Raw genomic sequence first — 21,327 nt, 5'->3', positions numbered from 1 at the left:
CTGCAGAAACACTTTCTAAGGAATCTGGCAAAGGGTGATAAGCTGTCCAAACCAGCTAAGAAAAAGGTCACTCTCCTTAAGATCCATAACTGAGACGCCAATGAATTTCCTTAATCCTCAAGGAAAAGGCCACACAATGCTGCTGTCTGCACTTACAAGAGGGAAGACTTCAGATGTCACCAGTTATCCTCTGAATATTGGCCACATCGCAATGATCTGCAGATAACTGCCCTCTCAAAAGACGCTTGCAGTAAGATGATAGAGCAAGAATGTCAAGAGGAGAGCTCAGTCGCTTCCAAGGATTCAATGCAGATTTCATATCATTCGTATATTTGAGTGTCTTGCAAAGCCTTGTAAAGATATTAACTTAAAAAGTTCACATTCCCTTTCAGTTCATTGCATGTTTTCTCCAATGGTATCAGCTGGTCTAATAAAAGACTTCGCCTCCTCCTACAGACCTTGCTTGCTTTTGTGTTTGCGTGTTGCACACGGGAACCCTCCGAAAGAAAAGCGCTAGGTATATATGACAGTGTCATAAATTACCGGGCTGTTACTGCAGTGATACGTTACGGCAGGACCATAGTTTTGACCAAAGAAATCTAAAATGGAATGTTATCTCTGTTCCTTACTTTGTTGTTCACTTCTTTTACAACTTTATAACACACAGATCTAACAATAATATCATAGTTGAAAACTTTTGGAAGACTTGTGGTGAGTCAGAGGAGGGGAAAGAACCTAGTGAATACATGCCCTAACTTCACAGTCAGTTGTTTTTTTTTTTAAAACCATTTAAAAACATTTTTGTTGCCTGCTTTTTTGCTGCCACAAATTACACTTACAGTATGGACAGTACTACCTCTATTAAAGTGTGAGAAAATAAAGTTCCTAACGTGCTTTAAAGAGAAGACAAATACTCTCTGCATATTGACCATACTTGTGTATCTTCTGCTGGTGTTCAGTTTTAACAATAATAAAACCTACATAGGGCCCAAATCTTCCATTCCTTTCCTGAAATCCCCACCTTCAGATGGGTGGATCTTTGCAAAACAGCCCCTCAGGAAGTGAATAAAATGTTTATCAGCTGCCTGAATTAAGGGAGATCTCACTGGCTTTTTCTCTTTCCTTGTCTTTATGAAGAAGGTAGACAGGAGCTCCTTAAATACATACTAAACTCTCAACACTTTTTAAAAACTGTCCCAGAAGCCACCACTGAAAACCTGAAATTAAAATGTATCATTATGAAACACTGTTGGCCTCTGGCTTCTATGGAAAGGCCCATATACTAGAATAAAACTGCTTTCTGTAGTTTGTGTTTGACAGAGGAGAGACAAAGTTTAACAAAAAGCAAAGGCACAACAAAACCAGCATGGAGATGAAATGTTATAGCTTAAATACTAATAGAAAGTGATGGACTGTCTAAGAAAATATTGCCACTTGAATTTTTGAGTTTAAGTACCCTTTTTGTTAAACTTGTCACTAAACAACCCAGCATGTGAGTTGAAGAATGAAGAGCAAGTGCAGTAAATTTGGGGGTAGCTGATAAATATCCAACTTAAGCCCCAAAGATAAATATTAGCAGAAGAATTAATTTCTTACAAACTGTTATTAATATGTAAAGAATCTGGATTCAGCAAAGTACTTAAGCACAATTCTAATCATAAATATGCATGTACTTTGACAAAATGACTCCTTTGCTTACCATCAGGCATAGGTCAAGAAAGAAATCTTTCTGTAAGCTGTTGTATTAGAAATGGAGGAGGAGAACATTACCATTTGCTCTTCTGTCTCTACGTAGCTCTTCCCAAGAGGGAACAGTCTATACTCTTTGTACTAAGACACTGTGTCACTTAACTTTGGAGAAGAATTTTCCCTTTATTTCACCAGAATTTACTCCTTATAAAATTAGAAACAGAAATCTATGTTTATTTCCAGTAGCAGACTTTTAATACAATAATACTGCTCCTACACCTAATACACATTTAGTTTGGGTCTATCAGTGATAAAAACACTGCAGTTAGATGAGAGCAGTTACTATCATAACTTAGGGTGAAGACACAGCACGACTCTGTGTGTAGAGCAGCAGGGATGCTGCTTCATTGCTGAGACCATTAGGCACCATATGATACGAACAAGTAACAATCATATATTTAACCTGTTTAAAAGTAAACAGTTCTCTAAGTGACCGTCACATACCTTCCTCTGAAGCACCACCGAAATGACAGCAGGGTATTATCACAGAAACGCTAGCTGGAAGGGACCTCCGGGGCTCACCTCGTGCAGCCTTTCGCTGTTGGCCATGCGGGATGAGGTCAGTCATGGCTTTGTCTAGACAAGTCTAGACAGCTGCTATGGATGGAGATTTCCCCACCTCTCTGGGTTTCCTCCCAGGGCTAAACTAACCTCCAAGGGGAAGCCGTTTCCTGATGTCCAGCCTGAACCTCCCAAGCCACAGCTTGTGGCCTCTGATCTTTGTTGTGTTGTTTACCTAGAAGAATTTGTCTCCGTGGCACATTTGCAACTGCTCTTCAAGTTGGCAAGTATCAGCCTCCTCTTCACCAGACTAAACAAGCTCCGGTCCCTCTCCCCCTCTTTGCAGGGCACATGCTCTTGGCCCTTGAGCAGCGTAGAGTCAGCGGTTCTGAACTTCCCTGCCCTTCATGATTTTCCCAACAGTTTATACTACGGTCAAATTGCATTTTTAAACCCTTTCCAATTATTTCAGAAGTGAATGGAAGAGTGCTGTGTTAATGATGGTGGAAAGACATTTTAATGGTTGGTCACTCAGATGTGTACTCTATAGATGTTTTACAGTAATTGAAAGATGGCCTAGAGATTTTTCTTTAGCAGATTGTACCTGCTTGAGCAGGTAAAGTAATGTAAGTCCTGAGATTTACCTTGAACTGACTAAAAGTTCTAAGCTGGCTTCACTATTTCCTTTCAAAGAGATTCAAGGATTACTCCAAAAATATGCAATTAATTCTTTTTTTTATTTTTGATTAATCAATCTCTTATTTGCCTGCTCAAGTTTTTCATCCCTCTATTATTCAATGTCTAGGAGCAAATCAGCTTTTATGGATGTCATGACGGATAAAACTATTTTTTTTCCAGATGTCATTTCTCCAATGATCGTGCTTACTATTATTTAAAACTTCTCTTGAGCTTCTTATTTTCTATTGCTAATGATAGCCTGTAACATTGCATACCTAACATTTTCCTTCTTAAACATATATGCAACATAACTACCATAGTATTTTTAATCAGCTTAATTAAAGAATGTTTGACAACACAAAGTTATTGAATTATTTTCTGAAAAATGCTTCTCATTAACAGGGCACACTTTTTCTTAACTATGGAACAGTTTTATGCTACGGTATTTTTTTTTTTTTTGCAGTTAACAGCTTTATTTTACAAGATTTTATGAAACTTGTAAAATGCAGTCCACTTCTGCGAAAGAAAATTTTGTGTTTTGTTTTTGGAAAGGGAGCAATTAGAAGCAACATTCCCATTTTATTTTGGAATATATGTGAAGTATTGTCTTTGCTCACAGATCTACTAGTTAAGTATGGGGGAATGACCCAATGTGTCTGTGATGCCAAATTACTATCTTCTTTCTGAATGCGGCATCATATTCTTTAGTCTCTATACTATTCTCTATACTATTCTCAGTATTTTAAGTCTCCCAGTGTTAAAAAGCTGCCATCATGAAGCAGCCCAACATTAGCTTGCCAAGTTCAAAAGATCTGGAAATGCTTTTGAGATTCTCAATCATCCATAAACCAAAACCCTCTCATGTCAGAAGAAAAACTGGGGGAGACTGTCACAGTATGCATGAGTATATATCATGGGTCCAGTTCTCATTTAGTTAAAAATCAATTTATACCAGTGAAAGAGTAGAAAACATGCTTATGCTTTACAAGTTCCTACTTGAACAGTGTAAAGAAGTCCCTAATATAAGTGCAAATCATGTCTATAATTTTCAGCATTGGACAGGAGGTTACAAAAAGAGCTGTAAAATATTTCATAAGAAAAGCTTTATGAATCACAGAAGGAACTCTAGAACTGTTTTTATGAAAACTTGTATTAGAAAAGGAATTCAAATTAAATTCAAACCAGCTGTTCTTGGCACATTATGCCCTATAATTCATGCATGGTTCAATCACTTAAATCTCTACTAAGCCAGCAATACTAAAGTTTGTATTCATAGCCACTAGATATGTTTCTATTGCAACTCTGAAAAATACAGATACTTTAACTTAAAGTTTAAGTCTTTAATTTTCTAAACTACTAAGGGAAACATGAGGCCACTAACACATTAACTGAACTAGGTTTTGTCAGTTTTATACAGCTAAAGAATTATGAACTAGTTCTGGAAATAGAGATGGGAAGGAACATGAGGCAAGGCCAGCATTGGAGATCTGACCTTATGTGAAGGAATGGGAGGGAAGCCTTGCCAAGCCAAGCAAGACAGTGTGGCTCTTTCGGGAGAGGGCAGAAGCAGTGGGGAGCAGTATTTAATAGCTAGTTCAAGCACTAGGTCTGATTTTACCAACGAGTCCTACCTCACCAACTGCCTACGGCAAAATCCTGTCTCAGTGGCAATGGAAAAGGCTTGCAGAAAGAAACTTGTGCATAACTAATGCATAGCACCGTGCAGACGGAGCTGGCTCAAGGCTTCTCAGTGCCTAGCAGCCATTCCCCGCAGCAGTGCCAACCTCCGCGGCAGCCCCTCTAACAGCAGCAGCCGCAGCTCGCTGTGATCTCCCTGGCTTTCCAGGCGCCTGCCCTAAGGACAACCAGCAGCAGGACCAATGGTTTTGCCATTGCCCAAGACCTGCTGGCCTAGGCAGCTTCCCTGCTCTGCTTATGTCTGCAGGCAGTCCCGCGTGCACACAGCCATGGTACCATCGCCAGCAGGTACTCCACTCCTCCCGCTGCCAGCGCAGGCTTCTTCCACCCTGCTCCGCGTGACCTGATGCAGCCACCGCTCCAACTCACATACCCCTTCACGTAACACCAACAAAACAAAATACAGCGGGCACGCTCCACGCGTGAACTGAAATTTGTTAGCTATAGACAGATCGTATAATCTTGGGCAATCTTATTCCAGTGTCTTACCAAACATTAAGAAAAAAGGTTCGACTTATTCACAAATGATGACAGTATCCAATTCCATGACTAGAAGCATGTTTCATGAAACATATCAGCACAAATAAAGCAAAATTTCATTCTACCCATGTACCTTTTACTAGATAAAACATTTCATGCTGATAAATTTTTGTATGACAGTTAAACATCGACACAAATACAATCAGTCGAACAAACTGTTCTCTCACATCTTCAGCCAAATCCAAACTCTTACTCTGCCTCATTTTTTAAAAGACAAGAAAAGAGTTTACTTGCTTCCACATACTTTTTTAATCCTGTATTTTCAGTCTCATGTTAAGATGACTGATTTCTATTTTGGATGCATATGTTAAAATTCTCTCTGCTGTTTCTTGCTCTGGAAAAATCTGCATTACTTCTGCAATTACAGAAATAACAGAATTGGTGTAATTTATTGTCATTTGGCTCTAGCAAGTCAAATCTGAGAAATACCTGAAAAGGACTAAAAGAAGCATTTCAAAGCAACATCTACTGGTACCCACTGAAGGGAAAAAGAAGCATTTCCCAGTGTTTCAAGAGAAAAGACTGTGTACAATATTAATCTGAACCAATACAGAATCAGTAGTGGAACATTTCACACAACTAGATGTCTTTACGACTGTCTAGAGTGGCATCTAGTGGGCACACTGTAAGTAACATATAAAACCCCAAAATACAGTATTAATTTTTTCTCATAAATTATTAGTAATTTAAATAATTTATGTTAACAAAACTATAATTTCAAGGATTTTGAGGGACTGAATTTCATTGAAATGTGGAGAGAGAATGCAGTGAGATTAACAGAGATGTACTTTTTAGTAACGAACTGGCATTGCATATATATCTATGTTTATTCTGATAACAGACGAATATATGTGAATAACAGAGTGAGAAGGCATTCAAACAGAGATGATAACTGCAGACGAAGAGGAACTGACACAAGAGAGCTTCAAAAAAATCCCTCAAAGATCACTGAGTAGGGGGTTAATATTTCAGAAGTTATTTAGTATCACATCCCAGCATTATTTTAAGCTGACAAAAAAACCCCCCAAAAATCCAGTATCAAAACTAGAAGAGCTTTAAATTTTCTATAACTAGCCATCTGAGAGAGAACTGTAATGGCCATACAAATATTGTGATGAGTAACTCAGATGCAGTAAGAGACTACTTCAAACACATACAGAGCTCAGGAAAGATTCCTTTATTCTCTTCACTTATCTTGAATCTTTCTGCAGACCAGCCTGATAAAAAGAACTGCTGGCAGAAAACCATTACATCAAATATGCACTATTCAGTACAGTGGAATTCTTCAGGGTTTTAAAGCAACTATGGTAAAACCTTGTCTCATGACCACAAAGGCACAACCCATCCATTCCAAGGAAACAACAAAAAAATTCCTTTTCACTGGTCAAACTCAACTAAGACTTTTCTATCTAGAATCACAGAAGAATCTATGTGGGAAAGGACCTGTGAAGGTCACCTGTCCAACTCCTTGCTCCCAGCAAGACTTATTTTGTCACTGGATCAGCTTGCTCAGGGCTTTGTCCAGTCAAGCTTTGACCACCTCCTAGGATGGAGATCCTACAACCTCTCTGGGGCAAACTGTTCTACTTCCCTTACTCATCTGTGGTCATCATCTTCCAGCCCTAGTGATCTATGAAACCTGAGCTAAATACAGTTTTACTGAGGGCCACTGCATTTACAGATAAGGTAAGTCATTAGACAGTTTTAATGAATCCCTGGTAGTAACGTTTTGGACAGAGAATTTTTAAAAACAACTTTTCTCAGGTTATTTAAGCTCTACACTGTTTCCAAAAAGGACTCCATCAGTCACATGGCCCTTCTTCCTTCCATCTTTCTTCTCCCACTTCTCTGAGTACCCACTTGTGTTCCTGTAAGGTCTGTACAGTGGTCTTTGGAAATGTTGCTTCAGTCACTTCCGGACCTACTTGTTCTGTTCATATCCACACTAAAAATGCTACTGGAAGGATTCAGCTACGGCTACTGTTCAGCTATTGCTAAATAAAGCCACTATTCTACATTTCGGAAATCCAGTAGGCTCAATGGGGGACTACAGCTGCACTTGGCACACACATTCCTAAATAGCAGTCACTGTTTTAAAAGTTTATCATCCACAGATAAAGCTAGAAGACAACCAGGATACTGAAAGAAGAAAGAGAGAGCATCAAGTTATAGCAACAGAATTAGGAGCAGCGCAAGAAGCAGTCATCATCGCAGGACTCTGGCTGCTTCACCACAGCAGGGAATTCAGCAGAACGAAGATTACACAGTAACGGTGAAGCAGATCTGGAAAGTTTCTGGGGAACTCTTTCTGCTTGGAAGGAGGAGAAAGGTAATAAATGAATGCAAAAGTGTTTCTTGGAATATCTTACAAACGATTGATCAAGACTGGCAGAAAAAAAAAATCAATTTGGTTATCCTGTCAGGTTAGATGATAAATGTCCTTAAAAGCCAACAAGTAATTTGGTTCCACGTGGCAAGGAAACAAAAGCCAATGGAAAGATGCATACATGGTAAAAGCAAAAAGCTTTTGTGGCAGCATTTTTGTGGATACACACTGAGCAATATGGCATTTGTCAAGACCACAGAAAAGATGACAAGAGCTTAGATAGGGTTTCACATGTGTGAGGAGAGGAAAGCCAGACACACAGGAAGTCAAGGCGAGATTAGACATAGCTTGAAGGCATGAGTCTAGAATTTCTTGAGCTAAGTAATCAATTTTGCTGTGATTTTAAAAATTCAAAGCCTCAAGCCATTTCAGCTTGCTTCATATATTGCAATACTTTTCAACAAGAAATGTAATCTAGGATCAAACCTGTAAAAACATGAATTAGGTAGTACTTTCTAAATCTTTAATGCAAACTAGATGACAACTCTAATGACTAAAGAGAAGAGAAAGAAATATTGGTTTAAGAGAAATTCAATTACACATTATTATTTTAAAACACTAACAAATTTTAGCTGCAGCTAAATGGAATAATTTATTAAGACACAGTATGAGCTTTAGAACCCAAACAAAAGCTTAAAAAAAAAAAAAGCAGTCTTTATTTGAGAAGAACCTTTTCCTTTTCTAATTAATAAGAACCAATAACGTAAGCAACTCTCTTAGGAGGGTTACAAATTACCTGTCTGGATAGGGCATATAAATGAATTAGACCTTAAAAGTAAAGATGACTGGTTCTGTTTGCTTTGGAACTCAAGATCAGTGAAAAACCAGGAAGTAAACTTCTTGTGAAATACAGGCTTTTAAGATTATATTCATGTTAATATTTTAAGCTGTCTGTAGTAACAGAGACACATTTCAATGATTCTTTTATACTTGGTTCTATTTATCAATGAAAATATAGTGCTTAACAAGTAAAATAATGGAGAAAATGTTTTCCTAAAACACAGAGATGGATATTTGATATAAAATGTATGTATATATATATAGGATACATATGTAGTATTTATATAATTGAGTATTAATGAAATTCCTCACTCGAAAGTCAAAGTGGAAAGAATATTACAGTTCTAAATATTCATCTTCAATCCTGTTACAAACATATATATAAATATATATATAATTGTAAAATATAAGTGTGTGTGTGTATATTTATAAAAATAAAGCCAAAATGTATTAACTCTGGTCAAAATGATTTAAATTGGCATTTCTTCCCCATTTTATTTTGTGCAATAGATTTTCAGATCAATCCTATTGCTTTACCTCTAAAAGTCACCTTTCATCAGTGACTATTCTAAGCTGTCCAACACCCCTGTAACCTTTCAGTCCCTGATGATATCTCAGAATATACAATTTTTATCTCTGATAGCTTAGAAAATTTCAAAATTTCATTTAGCCTATTATAATTTTAACAATATTTAATTCATTGATCTAGCTGAACTGAGGAAACTGTGGCCTAAGTATCTCTTTTCTGTTTTCCTCGGGGAATAGAGAAAAAGAAAGAGCCCTCAGTATAAAAAGCCCACGCTTAAACAGACCAGCACAAACCTACGCAACCTGTATGATGTCATATAATTCAAATTATTTGCATTTACAAATATGTCCAAACATCAATAAATACCGTCCCTTTTTTTGCCATTCCTACTAGTACTAGTTACTTAACAAGTTCTGTAAAGGTCATGAAAATCTCTTTTCTAGGAACCCAGATTTTAAAACTATACTATACTGTCTCAAGTCCTCCCGTAATTGCAAGTGATTACTGACTTTCCTGGAAAGCTGGAAGTCATTTCCATATTTACTGCCCTGATACCATGAGATTTATCTGTTTAGAAAAGCTCTCTGTGATCCATGCTTGAATGTAGGCTGTCCCGGAATATGGACTAATATACTTTTCCGAGGAAAAGTCCTTTATTTAAAAAGAGAAGTTGATTTTAAAAAATTGCAAAGTTCTAAATTCTGCTCTGATAAAATTGCAAGTTTCTCCAGATCTGTGGGTATAACTCGGCAAAAATCTGACCTATAGAACATAAGATATCATAAACTAATTTATCAGAGAGCTGATGACTTCATTTTTTCCTCTCACCACTAACCCTGTCAGACTCTTCTGGAAAAGGGGAAAGGTCAAACACGCCTGTTAATTTAACTTATAACATGTTCCCCTTTGTCACGTCATATCAGACTGAGAGAAGATTACTTAATTTACAGTACTAATGATGTAATTAGTATACTATGTCCTCTGGACGAAATTTTGTCCTCATTTCCACGTATGAATCTAGATAAACTTACTGTTTTATTAAGGACGGAATCTGGAACAGCTAAGTATCCCTCCTTTTATTTGCATTTAAGGAGAGAAAGGCATTTCAAATTTGTACACAAGCTGAAATTTTTGAAAGAGATTTTAAAATGTTATTCTCAGCAATTTTTCTCTTTATGCACCAAAATCAGATGCTTACCTATGTAGAAACTAGACACACAGCTGAGCGAGATGATGTGGTTTCTGAGTGCTGATTGTTAGAGGAGTCATAATTATAATAAGAGTTTGGCAGCCATGGATGCTTTTCCTCAGGTTGGAAACCTCCAGTTCTTTAATTACAGCTCTTTGTCACTGAGGTGCAGTTTCATGAACATATCAGTTCAGTGTCATTCTACGCTGAGCAGTCTGAACACTCGCCTCATTCTCCATGCGTGACATCCATTTACAGAGTAGTTATGATACATTTGCCCAAACATTGAAGACTTAACACCTCCAAGAGTACGAAGTCAGAAATGGTGCCCAACTCACCCCCCCATACTCAGTTAGTAAAAGCCCTTGACAGATCTGAGTGAAACCTCTCAACTCCCTGTATCCTCATTTGATTTATTCAAGAGAACCACATTTGGATTATAAGATGAACAAGGGAAGAAACAGATTTACAGCAGGAAGTCTACCATGCACTATGCTTTCAAAATACAAACCAGAGTCTTAAGAGCTCTAAAACAGTTTCGCAGTGATACAGGGTCATGTATATAATGATGGATGCACTGAATGGCAAACAGTAACTCTTACAGATTTATGTTCATACATGAAAATGAGATTAATGAAGCAATGCATTAACTAAAAGGAATCACACAGATCATTAAGAAAGTATCATCTTCTTCATAAATACACACTACAAGGAAAAAGACTTCAGGCAATATCATGCAGTGGACTAATTAGAAAAAGAAAGTAGGCCATCTTACAAAAATCATACTGTTTAATCAGGCCATGAAAGCAATGCAAAGGGACTAGCAAAACACTGCAAGTTGTTGAGTCAGATCTCTTAATTTGAGTAAGAGGCACATGGATGAAAGGAGGATTAGATTCTATCATAGTATAATACTGCTGTTAACTATAAGAAGAAAGCAGGACATTTACACACACTCTGTCACTTTGGTGCTGAAATTTTAATACTGTTACACAATTTAAAGGTGATTTGAATTTTTCAGAGTGTGAAAAAATACCCAATGACTGAGGTGAGGGAAAAAAATATATATTTCTTCTAAATTTCTATATTTAAGGTGAGAACTAACATATTTAAAACCTTTCCATACCTCTGCCACATCACCATTAAGATAAAATACACTTTGTTTTATGTGGAATATAGAAATATATTCTCTTGTGCTTTCTGGGACTGGAATGCTTAGTGATACAAGGATGGGAAAAGGAGCGGAATAACTCGGTGTTTTGGTATACCAACGAAATCTAGACAGACAGGGTACAGCTTACTGAAAGCCAGAATTAAGCTGCCCAGATGGGTGCTTAGCTCCATGACAGGCTGAATCCATCCCAGAGCTAGAGGAACACAGGCCTAAAGCTGCTGGAATGTGCCACCACGGTCCTTATGTATGACTTGAAAACAAAAACTGGTTTCAATTAAAGTTATGAACATACTTCAAACCAAAAGACAAAAAGGTTCAAAAGTTTTTCACTGGTGTTAATGAGAAACATAAATAGTTTAGCAGTGAGGTGGAAGAACCATCTTCAAGTCAAAGAGGAGTTTTAGAGCTTTCACATCCATAAAATGTTTTGAAAGTGAAAACTTGAAAAATCAAAACAGCTTTACAAGTAAGATCTTTTCCATGAGAGCTGAAAAAAGAGTCATGGAAAAGCAATCACAACTTTAGGCATCATTTCAGAGTGGTAGGAGAGCCCAAGACGGAAAGGAAATGTTCAGTTCATACGTTCCATTCGGTTCGTAACATGCGAACCCTTTCAGCTGATGAGAACACAAGGCAAGATGGTACACTCTGAATGAGTCAGCCAAGGATGATATTGCTCCATCTTCTGAAAAAGTAGGGACGCTCTAAGTCATAATCTGCAAATTAAAGTTATCTGACCAACAAGCGCAAAAGTTTGGACAAGCCACCTATTTAGAACAGGATACACCTAATAGAGAAGCAGAGAGTGTTAAACTTCTCTTTCTCATAAAGACAGATCCCTCCATTTGTTTATAAAGGATGGACACAGAGTGATAAATAGCTAACTTGAGAAAGTTTGGAAGTCTATTTTGGTTAGTTAGAACAGTATTTGAGAACTATCGTAACTAATTTTGCTCTATGGGATTTCCAATATATTTTGTTCTGACTTGTATAATTAAAATGCTTGATACTTCTGTGTTGACTCTGTGGCTACAAAAGAATAATGAAAAGCAGAAAAAGACAGAACCAGACATTTCTGGCTTGGCTTTAAGTGAGCCAAGTCTGACTGAGTCCTCTTTTTATCTACACATGTCTAGCTTCCAAATTTACAAGAGATCACATTGGGGAAGATTAGATCACTATGACAAAATGTCAACCATTCATTTTAAGATTACCCCTCTCTGTAAATTCAACCTTGAATTCAGTATTGTATATTATAAGGCAGTATCTTCTATTACTGTACTTTATATTGATATATATAAATTAGACTAGATTTACATCCCAAAACTTATGTATGCAGCCTGCAGTGAAAATCCATAGAACAGATTTTTCATTCAGCTTCCTACTACCAACCAAATTAAATTCAGTCATGCTTTGTTCTCTTAAAACAGAGGTTGGCATGCATTATTAATCAACTTTCACTGTGAGGGATGTCCCTCATTTTAGATTCAAGCAAACCACCATCTCCCATAAAACCTGCTACTATGGCCAAGTTATAAATAATTTAACACACTAACATAGATGCAAAATCATGAAAGTGAAGTTTCTGTTTAATCTCCTTAACTATAAAAAGACTAATTCAATATATTTTTGTTCACGTCTACCACAATACAAAAAGGTTCACAAAGACCAAAAGGCTGATTATACCACATATTTCAGTCTGAAATTCATCTCCAGAAGAGTACAAATGTTCTCTTGACTCCCTAAAGTAGGGTGTATGTTATGCTATAAGCTTTTTGCACAGCTCTATTTTTTTTGTGTCATTCATATTCTACTCTGTGCTCTATACTTGGGCTCCAGTTAAAAACACAACACTGCTGGTGTGGTTCTGTTAGATCATTACACTGGGAAAAATAATTAACATTACATCAAAGATACATATCTTAAAAAAACAAAATAAAAACATTCTGGTACTTGCCAAGTTAAAAGAATTCAAAAATAAACAGAATGAGAAGATGTATTTACTGTATAAGCAATTGAAAATTTCTTTTCTGTAACAGCCATGCTTTTTAAGGAGATGGAGAAGATTCAAATAATGTAATGAGATTTTTTTCTTTTATGGAAAGAGTATAAATCTAAAGGATTTCAGAGCTCCCAGACTTCATTAAAAAAATTAATACTGAAGAACGTTGAGTATACAATCATGAGTGCCCAGGGACATGTGTTTTACCTTGCTACCTCATCCATTCTCTTTCAGCAGTGAAATCAACCTGTATACAGTTATGAAGAACATTAAAATGCTCTTTTTTTCCTCTGATTTTTGTAAATGAGTGTAAAAAGACTAGTATAAAACAGCGTTGATGAGTAACTCATGTAAGATTAATGAATAACTGGAAAAGTCTTCAAGAAAGAAAAAAAAAATCTAAAAATTAGATCATCTCCTCACTCTGTAAACTGTACACCAAATAGTGGGTACTAGCGTGCTTTGACTGCCTAGTTCATACATCACCATCCATCATTTTCTTCTGTTATTCTTTGAAATAACAACACAAGCAGAACGTATAAACCAATACAAATCCTATCCCTTAAGTCGATGGAATAAAGTTTATTACTTCAGTGTTTGTTCTACTGTCTTCAAAGAACCGATGAATTTTGTTTTCATTTCCACTGCCTGCTGTGAACCGTAAGAACCTTGCAACCACTCAAAGCATCCAAGCTCTACTTTTACGACTCTGCTGCACAACACTAACTGTACAAATAGCTACAGTAAGAACATTTCTCTATAGTCAACTATATTCCACTTTAACACAAAATAGATTGGTTCCACCAACACTCCATGCAGAAGATCAGTTTGTGCTGTATTTTTTGAGCATTAGCCTCTTGATCCCTGTAGTGCCTCCACTACATGTAGTTGTGTATGATGCTGTAGACACATTTGGAAAACATCCAGGACTGGAGAATCCAGTCAGCTTTTAAAAAATGTCTCAAAAGAACTAGCAACTTTGAGTTTTGCTGTTTAGCATGGAGTATTCATTTTATCAACATACTTTACTGGTCCACCAAATTGCATCCCCAAATAATTATGTGAAAACACACAAGCTTCTACTGAAGTTCTCTAAAAACTCATGTTTTAATCAATTCTTCATATTTTAAATTTAAAATGAATTTTAGTGAAATTATTTTTTCTTCAAAAATACTGTTTTAGGCTGATGCTTGCTTACCTCATTGTCTGACTCCACAAGCACTTGATCATATTCACTAAGAGCTACTAGGAACATGATAGATGTGACATTTTCAAAGCAATGTATCCATTTTCTTCTTTCCGATCGTTGGCCTCCTACATCCACCATCCTGCAATATTAACAACATCTGCATCAACTCCATGAATAGCTTATTAACAGATAAACATCCACATATCGAACACCAAATTCAAGAATTTAATTGAAAACAAAGTTGGTCTGTTTTCCTTAATAATTTTTCCATTTCTATTTAAGATCAATGGAATGTGCTGTAAGCAGAAAAATTACCGTATTTGCTTTTTAGTCTTATGTGCTTTCTGAATTTAAGTTATTACGGATCTCAAAGCTGTCAGCATTTCTTAACCATGATTTTGGAATGCTGCAAAGTTCTGCCCTGTATATTCAAGTACAAAAACGTGTGCACAGAATCAAGTTGGTGGCCTGCCTTTCTCCCAGGAAATCACCAAAGTTCTCAATTTGTCAAGGCTGTCCAATTTTTAAGAGTATAACCAGAATACAATATGTATTTACTAAAGTTGCTAATAGCCAAAATAAAAACTCAAATTTGCTGGCAGTGTGTACTCCCAATTCATTATGCATCTCAGTGTAACTAGACACTCAGGTGTCTAACTTGCAGTTGTAATTGCATAGTTATTTTTTAAGCAACCGTATCTGCACTCAAAATGAGCTGTGGGGAAAAGTATTTGCAGAAGTGATATTAAACTTGCAAAATGTCATTTCTCTCTAAAGATCAAGTACATTAGTTGTATCTTTGTATTTCATAATTTACATGAATTAGGAGGACACATGATTGTATTACCAGATTACTATTCATAATGAAAATATCATATTAATCATTTCATGGAAAAATGAATTCCAGTTTTCCCATCCATAATATATACTTAGAAAAAGACAAGTTTATTTGTCTCTCATCCTCTTGACATCTTTAATGTCAGTTACTAATCACGCATGGACAATACCACAAAAATAATATGACCAAGCTCAAAATTTAAAAATATGGAATAATTTGTGTTTATGGAATTTTAACCAGTCCTATACATGGTATTACTAATGTAAAAAGAAACAGAAGAAACAAAGCAAATGGGTTCCATAAACGTTTTCCTACCTGAAAATGACGCTTTGTAAGTCAAATGGATATTCAATGATCCCTGTTGTCGGGACTCGAACTCTAAGCACATCTTGCTGAGTTGGCAGGTAGGCCGGATCTGCAATGCGGTCCAAGTCGTTAAGATAGCTGCAGAGAGGGAGAAACAACAGGAATGCAAGACGGTGACACCATAATCCCACGGAGGAAAAGAGCAGGGAGGAGCTGGGAAAGGAAACGGGGTGGGGGATAGGAGAAAGGGCAGTGGAAAAAAGAGCACTGTCGACGTAAGAGAGGGGAGGAAGTATAAAGGTGCGCTCCTTTCTTCCTTCCTGTATTTTTTCCTAGCTTCAAACAAATTCTACAAAGGGGTAGCATGATTACTGTGTTTCTCATATCAATTCACTTGGCTTTCACACAGATTCAAGTTTTTCACCTACTCAATTCTAGGCAATTTAAAGACAAATATGAGAAAAAAGTGCAAGAAATAAAATGGCACATTTTATCTGAAACTATGAGGTATTTCTTGATATTTACTCTGCAAGGTCGGCACAGATACATCAATAGATAAACAAGAATCTCCCAAATAATACTTAACTGATTTAGCAGAAATCATCATCAGTTATGAAATGGTCGGAGGATAAACAGCACTCTTTGGAGATTTAAAAAAATCCCCCACCCCACTGACAAATTAAAAAATTATCTAGCTCTTGTTCTCAGAAGACAGCATTACGATCATCTATTTGGGTCTCTGGCACCTGAAATTCCTGTATCTGGACTGAAACTTCTGATCAAGTTAATACACCTGCAGCACATGAAATACATCCCAGCCGGTTCGCAAATAATCGGAAACTGCAATAAAATTGCTTGTAAGGGCTTGTTAGCTACAGCACACTGCTATTGCTTAATGGTGATTTTCAACCATAAAGCAGCAGTGTACAGGAGGTTTTAATGAACTTTCATAAGAGAGAGGCTTCAAAAAGAGAGGGACAACATAGCAACATGGGACAGCCTATCTGGATCCAGGAGCAGGAGCTGCACATCATATGAATTTAGTGCACCAGACAGTTTGAGGTCTCCCCAGGGTACGTTGTGTGCAAGAGTGCTACAGAAGAGGAAGGTTTTGTGCATTTGGCTACTTCCAAGCACGAGAATGGCTAGTTGGTCAGAGTTAGCCATGGACAAGACAAACTAACCTAAGGTGCCCTGATGCACTCCAAGGGAGGCAGCAGTGGACTCCCTGCAACTTCTCAAATCACTACGTATTTGAAGCTCTGAACACGTTTTTTTTCTTCGCGGTTATTATTCCAGGTGCTCTTTTTTAAATAAACCCACACAAGGAATAATTAGACTACTTCTAGATGCTCTGAATGATTTGTTATGAAATAGAGAAAGTAACTTATTATGAATGATGACAGAAACAAAGCAGTTTCAGGTCTACTTTATAGCGAAAATACAGAAGAATTAATTTGTTACATCTGTGAGGGAGCCCAAAATATTACCAAATTTTCCTCACTATGATTTTATTCATGAAAGATTAAGCTGATAGTAAATGTTGAATGTGATAAAATTACCCATATTTAGAAAGATGCATTGAACCATATATGTGAGACACGTTACTGTATTCAGAAGCTACTACTCTGAAAATATTTTCTCAGGACACTGACTAGTTTCTGTCCACAGGAAAAAGGCTGTGAGAATCAGAGCATTTCACCTGCCCTTAGGTTTTTCACACAAAAGGCAGAGCAGACAAGCTGATCATCGATTTGTTGGGGGGGGGGGGGGGGGGGGAAGTAACAACAAACAAGCAAAATCTATAACCGCCACAACATGAAACCCACAAAGATGCTGAAACACTAACTGGCCTCTTTTTCCCCTCTCATGCCAACAAGAGACATGGTTTTGGTTTGGGGAAAAAAAATAAAAAAGGTGCAAAGCAGCATTGTGGGTCATTACATACTACAGTGGTACTCAGGAGAGCAGGAGTATTTTAAGAGAATAAATTAGTAGGAGGATCCTCCATGCAATCATCTTGTTGTGCTCCTCTGGAAAGCTTCAGCCGCAGTCTCCAATGCGTGAGCCTGGTTACTGTACCTCTACGCTGCAAGCACAGCGGACAACATATGCAGTAGTGCATACCTGACTGATTTTAGAAAGACAATCATTTAAAAGGACATTATTAAACAGCCCAATCTCATTTGTGTTACTGTTTAGAGGGCAGATGGGGATTCTTCCGTCCTAGCACAACTCACTGATGCTGTTAAGATTAAGAAGCATTAAATTATCCTTCAAAAATACAAACCTTTTCCTCATCCTCATTCAGGTCTGCTCAAGTTCAGCTCTTACGCGTGCACTAAACAGAAATAGTCTTACTCATTTCACCACTACCACCTCAGAGAGCCTATACAGCCCATAATAGAGACTTTACACATCCTTACACAGTCCCATTTCTTTCCCTAAGGGTCTTCACTTAACAGATCTAGGGATGCAGAGCTTTCTAAGAAGTCTCCTAAATTATGCATTCAAAACCAGAATCAAGGAAGAAGCATCAAAACCATTAAAAGTAGCATGCATAAAACTGTTTTAAAAAAATCTTTGTGTTACTGACAAATCATAACCAGTATCTCTAATCCAACAAAAGCAATTTAGAATATATCATCTGCAATTTATTTTTGTTTTAGAACAATGACATTAGCCTCTGCTGCTTTCTTTCTAACTTAACGCTTAATAGATATATACATATCACTGTATTCATTTTTTAAATGAAAATTGACTACTTAGGTTTTAGTTGCATAACCTCGCTTTTACTTCTGTTTTCATGTCTTGAGCATGGTGCAAATATTCAATGAAATTATTTTAAAATAAAGAGCTTTTTCCTCTGTAAGTTTTATTTTGTTTTTACAGGTTTTTTATGTCCCTGTTGAAGAATACTAGTGCTGAAATTCATGTTTTAACGCAGTTTGTACAGTCTTGCTCTGAAGTAAAGGAATAGAGATTTATTTATTTTGACTTTCATCACATGACCATATTTTCTGTTCAATTACTTTCAGGATTTTGATGAAGATCAGCCACGCTTCCTGTAACCATATTAGTACATATAACTTCACATTCTTCTATCAATTAAACTGTTAAAATTATCTATTAAACGTGTTTCTGAAAATCACACTGAAAGCTTTGCCTACAGCAGCAATACAAAGCTTCTTTCAAGACACTTCTAAAAATCACTAAAATCTCCTTAAGTCTCTCTTTAAAACTCATGTCTCCTCTGATACAGACTAGCATAATTAATTACAGAAGAAATTATGGGATTGACATAGGCCTTTCTTCTCTACTGCACCCAGTACACATCTGAATATTTGTACCACATCTGAATATTTTGCTATGTTGCAGAGATGAATTCTCTCCTTAGACATGTGCTATATTCCCAAAATGCCAAAGGAAACAAATCAACCCATTTATGTTCAATGTCATTACCATGATTTTTGCATTATCTGCATAACAGTATACTTTTATGTCCACAGAACTGCATTCACAAAAAAACAAGATATTTTCTCTTCTCAGAGAAGATGAAAACATTTTTACATTGCATTAGGAGGAACAGGGTGATGAACTTTTTTTTTTTTTTTTTTTAAATAATCTAGTAGTTGGGTTGACTGGCTATTTCGAAATGCTGAAAAGGAATACGTAATACGTAAATGAATGCAAGTGAATATTTACATAAAAAAGACAACTGGAATAACATTACTATTTAAACACATGCTAACGGCACACAAAATTTTCAAATATTAATATAGCTATCACCATAACCCCATAGAACATTTAGAATTTCATCTAGCTGGTTTATCATTGCTTAATTCACTGCAACAACAGCAACTTATATTTTCAAGTCTTCCTCATATCAATAGGGTTGAAATTTCCTTCATTTTTTTCACATGAAAGCTGAGCTGGGGTTTGAAGAAATTCACCAGTCACCAGGTGATACTGTGGATTGGCAGCACTGTACACACAGACTTTGCATCCTACTGCTTATTAAACTGACAAAAACTTAAAAGAAAAAAATCATTTACCAAGCAGCAAATTTAAATAAAAACAGCAAAACACACTAGCTAAAGTAAATTTTTTTTGAGCTACAACTGTGCAGGAGGAAGCCCCGCTCCAGCTGTTTGCCACCGCACCTCTGCCCGAGGGTCACTGTCTGTGCCCAGCTGCTGGCTCTTTTGCATGTGCAACTGCTCCACAACCTAATTTCTGTCTAAGTGATTTGGACCAGTGAAGAAATACTATTGAATTTGTTCAAATTAAGCCAGCTTATCTGCCTAACAGAGAAAAGGACCATCGGTGCACACTGCTGTAGTGCGGGAAGGTGAGAGCCACCAGCAGGGAAGCGGGGTGGAGCTGGCTCCTCCACCGGTGTCTCTGCAACTGGTGGAGGACTTGGAGACTTTCGATTTATAAGACCCCCCAAGAAAACGCCAGGGCTATGTGAAATATCCTGAGGGTCTCTGAATTCAAGCTGCTTTGGGTGAAGACTGAAAGGGAGCTCTAAAATTTATCAGTACTTTCAGAAAGTGAGGATTTTTATTTATTTTTTTGTATAGCTGCTTATTAAAGACCTGATTGACCATGGGCTTTTAAGCACTTATCTAATGCAGTCCTAATCAAACTAGTGACAAATTTAAACACTTCATTCATGCGGACAAACAGGTCTTTGTCCTAGTAGGTACATACAAAAGTTTTAAGCACTTAACAGGCAAGCACAGGGTATTTTAGCATAACGGCCTAACTAAAAAAAAAAAAGTAAATATTGCAAGCCTGCAGGAGCTTCGCCACACACGTGCATGCACACACAAATTCTGCAATCGCCTTTTGTAACACAACTGCCATTTCAGTATTAACAAGAAGTTGCTACACCCATGCAGTCTTGCAAACAAACCAGAAGACTTTTCACATCCTTGAGCTTTCACAGAAAAAATAAAAGTGTTGCCAACGATTGTCAAAACCAGGTATCTTCTCCATTTATTAAGGTCAAAATTTAAAATCATAATAACGATATGGATATTGGGAATATCCTGGCAATTGACTCGTGGCCGAGTCCGAAACCAGAAAACCACAGTTATCATGGAGAAGTCAGTTCTGCAGTTAGCAGCCACTGTGCAAACAACTCAGGGCAGAACTACATGGCACTCTGAATTTATTTTTACCATCCGCCAGCAAATGCCTTATTTTGATGAGACATATTGTAGCTATGGCCTCTCACCCAAACGGTACTTACTCAGCTAAGCTTTATACAAAAGAGCAAAACTGGGAAAATTGCACAGAATTACAAAAAAAAATTGCATAGGTCTGAGTAAATTTATAGTACAGACCAAGTTCAAAAAGTTAATTATAGCTGTAATTAGTTTTGTGAAAATGAATTTGAGTGGCTGCTGAGGCAATTTTCGGCAGGGTTGCTAGGGCAACCGGCACCCGGTGCATCACCAAGGTAGCGGGCGTGCAAGGAGCTGCAGAGAGGAGCGCTCTCCTGACGTCAGGGCAGGCTGCGCGGCATCGTAGCACGCCTGCGAGCTGCACGCGGGCTGGCGGCAGAGACGACCTTTTGTTTCCTCACCAGTGCTGAGGGAGAAGCGCTTATTTTCAATGCAGTCTGTATTCTCAATGGCGAGGGCCAAAATGGCAGCCAACCTCCAAGGAAGCTACCGGGTGCTAATGGTACCCTTGCAAGAGATGGTGTTTAAAGGGACTGTTTTTCTGCATTTCAAAATAAGCAGAAAGCACAGGAT

The 21,327-nt window shown here is 37.3% G+C and overlaps 1 protein-coding gene across 1 annotated transcript in view; it reads right to left on the bottom strand.

Annotated features, from left to right (window-relative positions):
- Nucleotides 1–21,327, bottom strand: part of LOC112983244 (guanine nucleotide-binding protein G(q) subunit alpha) — a 138,626-nt gene that overhangs the window by 11,340 nt on the left and 105,959 nt on the right. Inside the window, exons 4-5 of the mRNA XM_064500310.1 lie at nucleotides 15,569–15,697; nucleotides 14,425–14,554 (exon numbers count right to left, since the gene is read on the bottom strand). Coding sequence (XP_064356380.1) covers nucleotides 14,425–14,554; nucleotides 15,569–15,697 — 259 coding nt within the window. The remainder of the gene's footprint in view (nucleotides 1–14,424; nucleotides 14,555–15,568; nucleotides 15,698–21,327) is intronic.

This window comes from Dromaius novaehollandiae, chromosome W, assembly GCF_036370855.1.
Source record: "Dromaius novaehollandiae isolate bDroNov1 chromosome W, bDroNov1.hap1, whole genome shotgun sequence".
Taxonomy (NCBI): domain Eukaryota; kingdom Metazoa; phylum Chordata; class Aves; order Casuariiformes; family Dromaiidae; genus Dromaius; species Dromaius novaehollandiae.
This window is presented reverse-complemented; position numbering and strand designations above follow the sequence as displayed.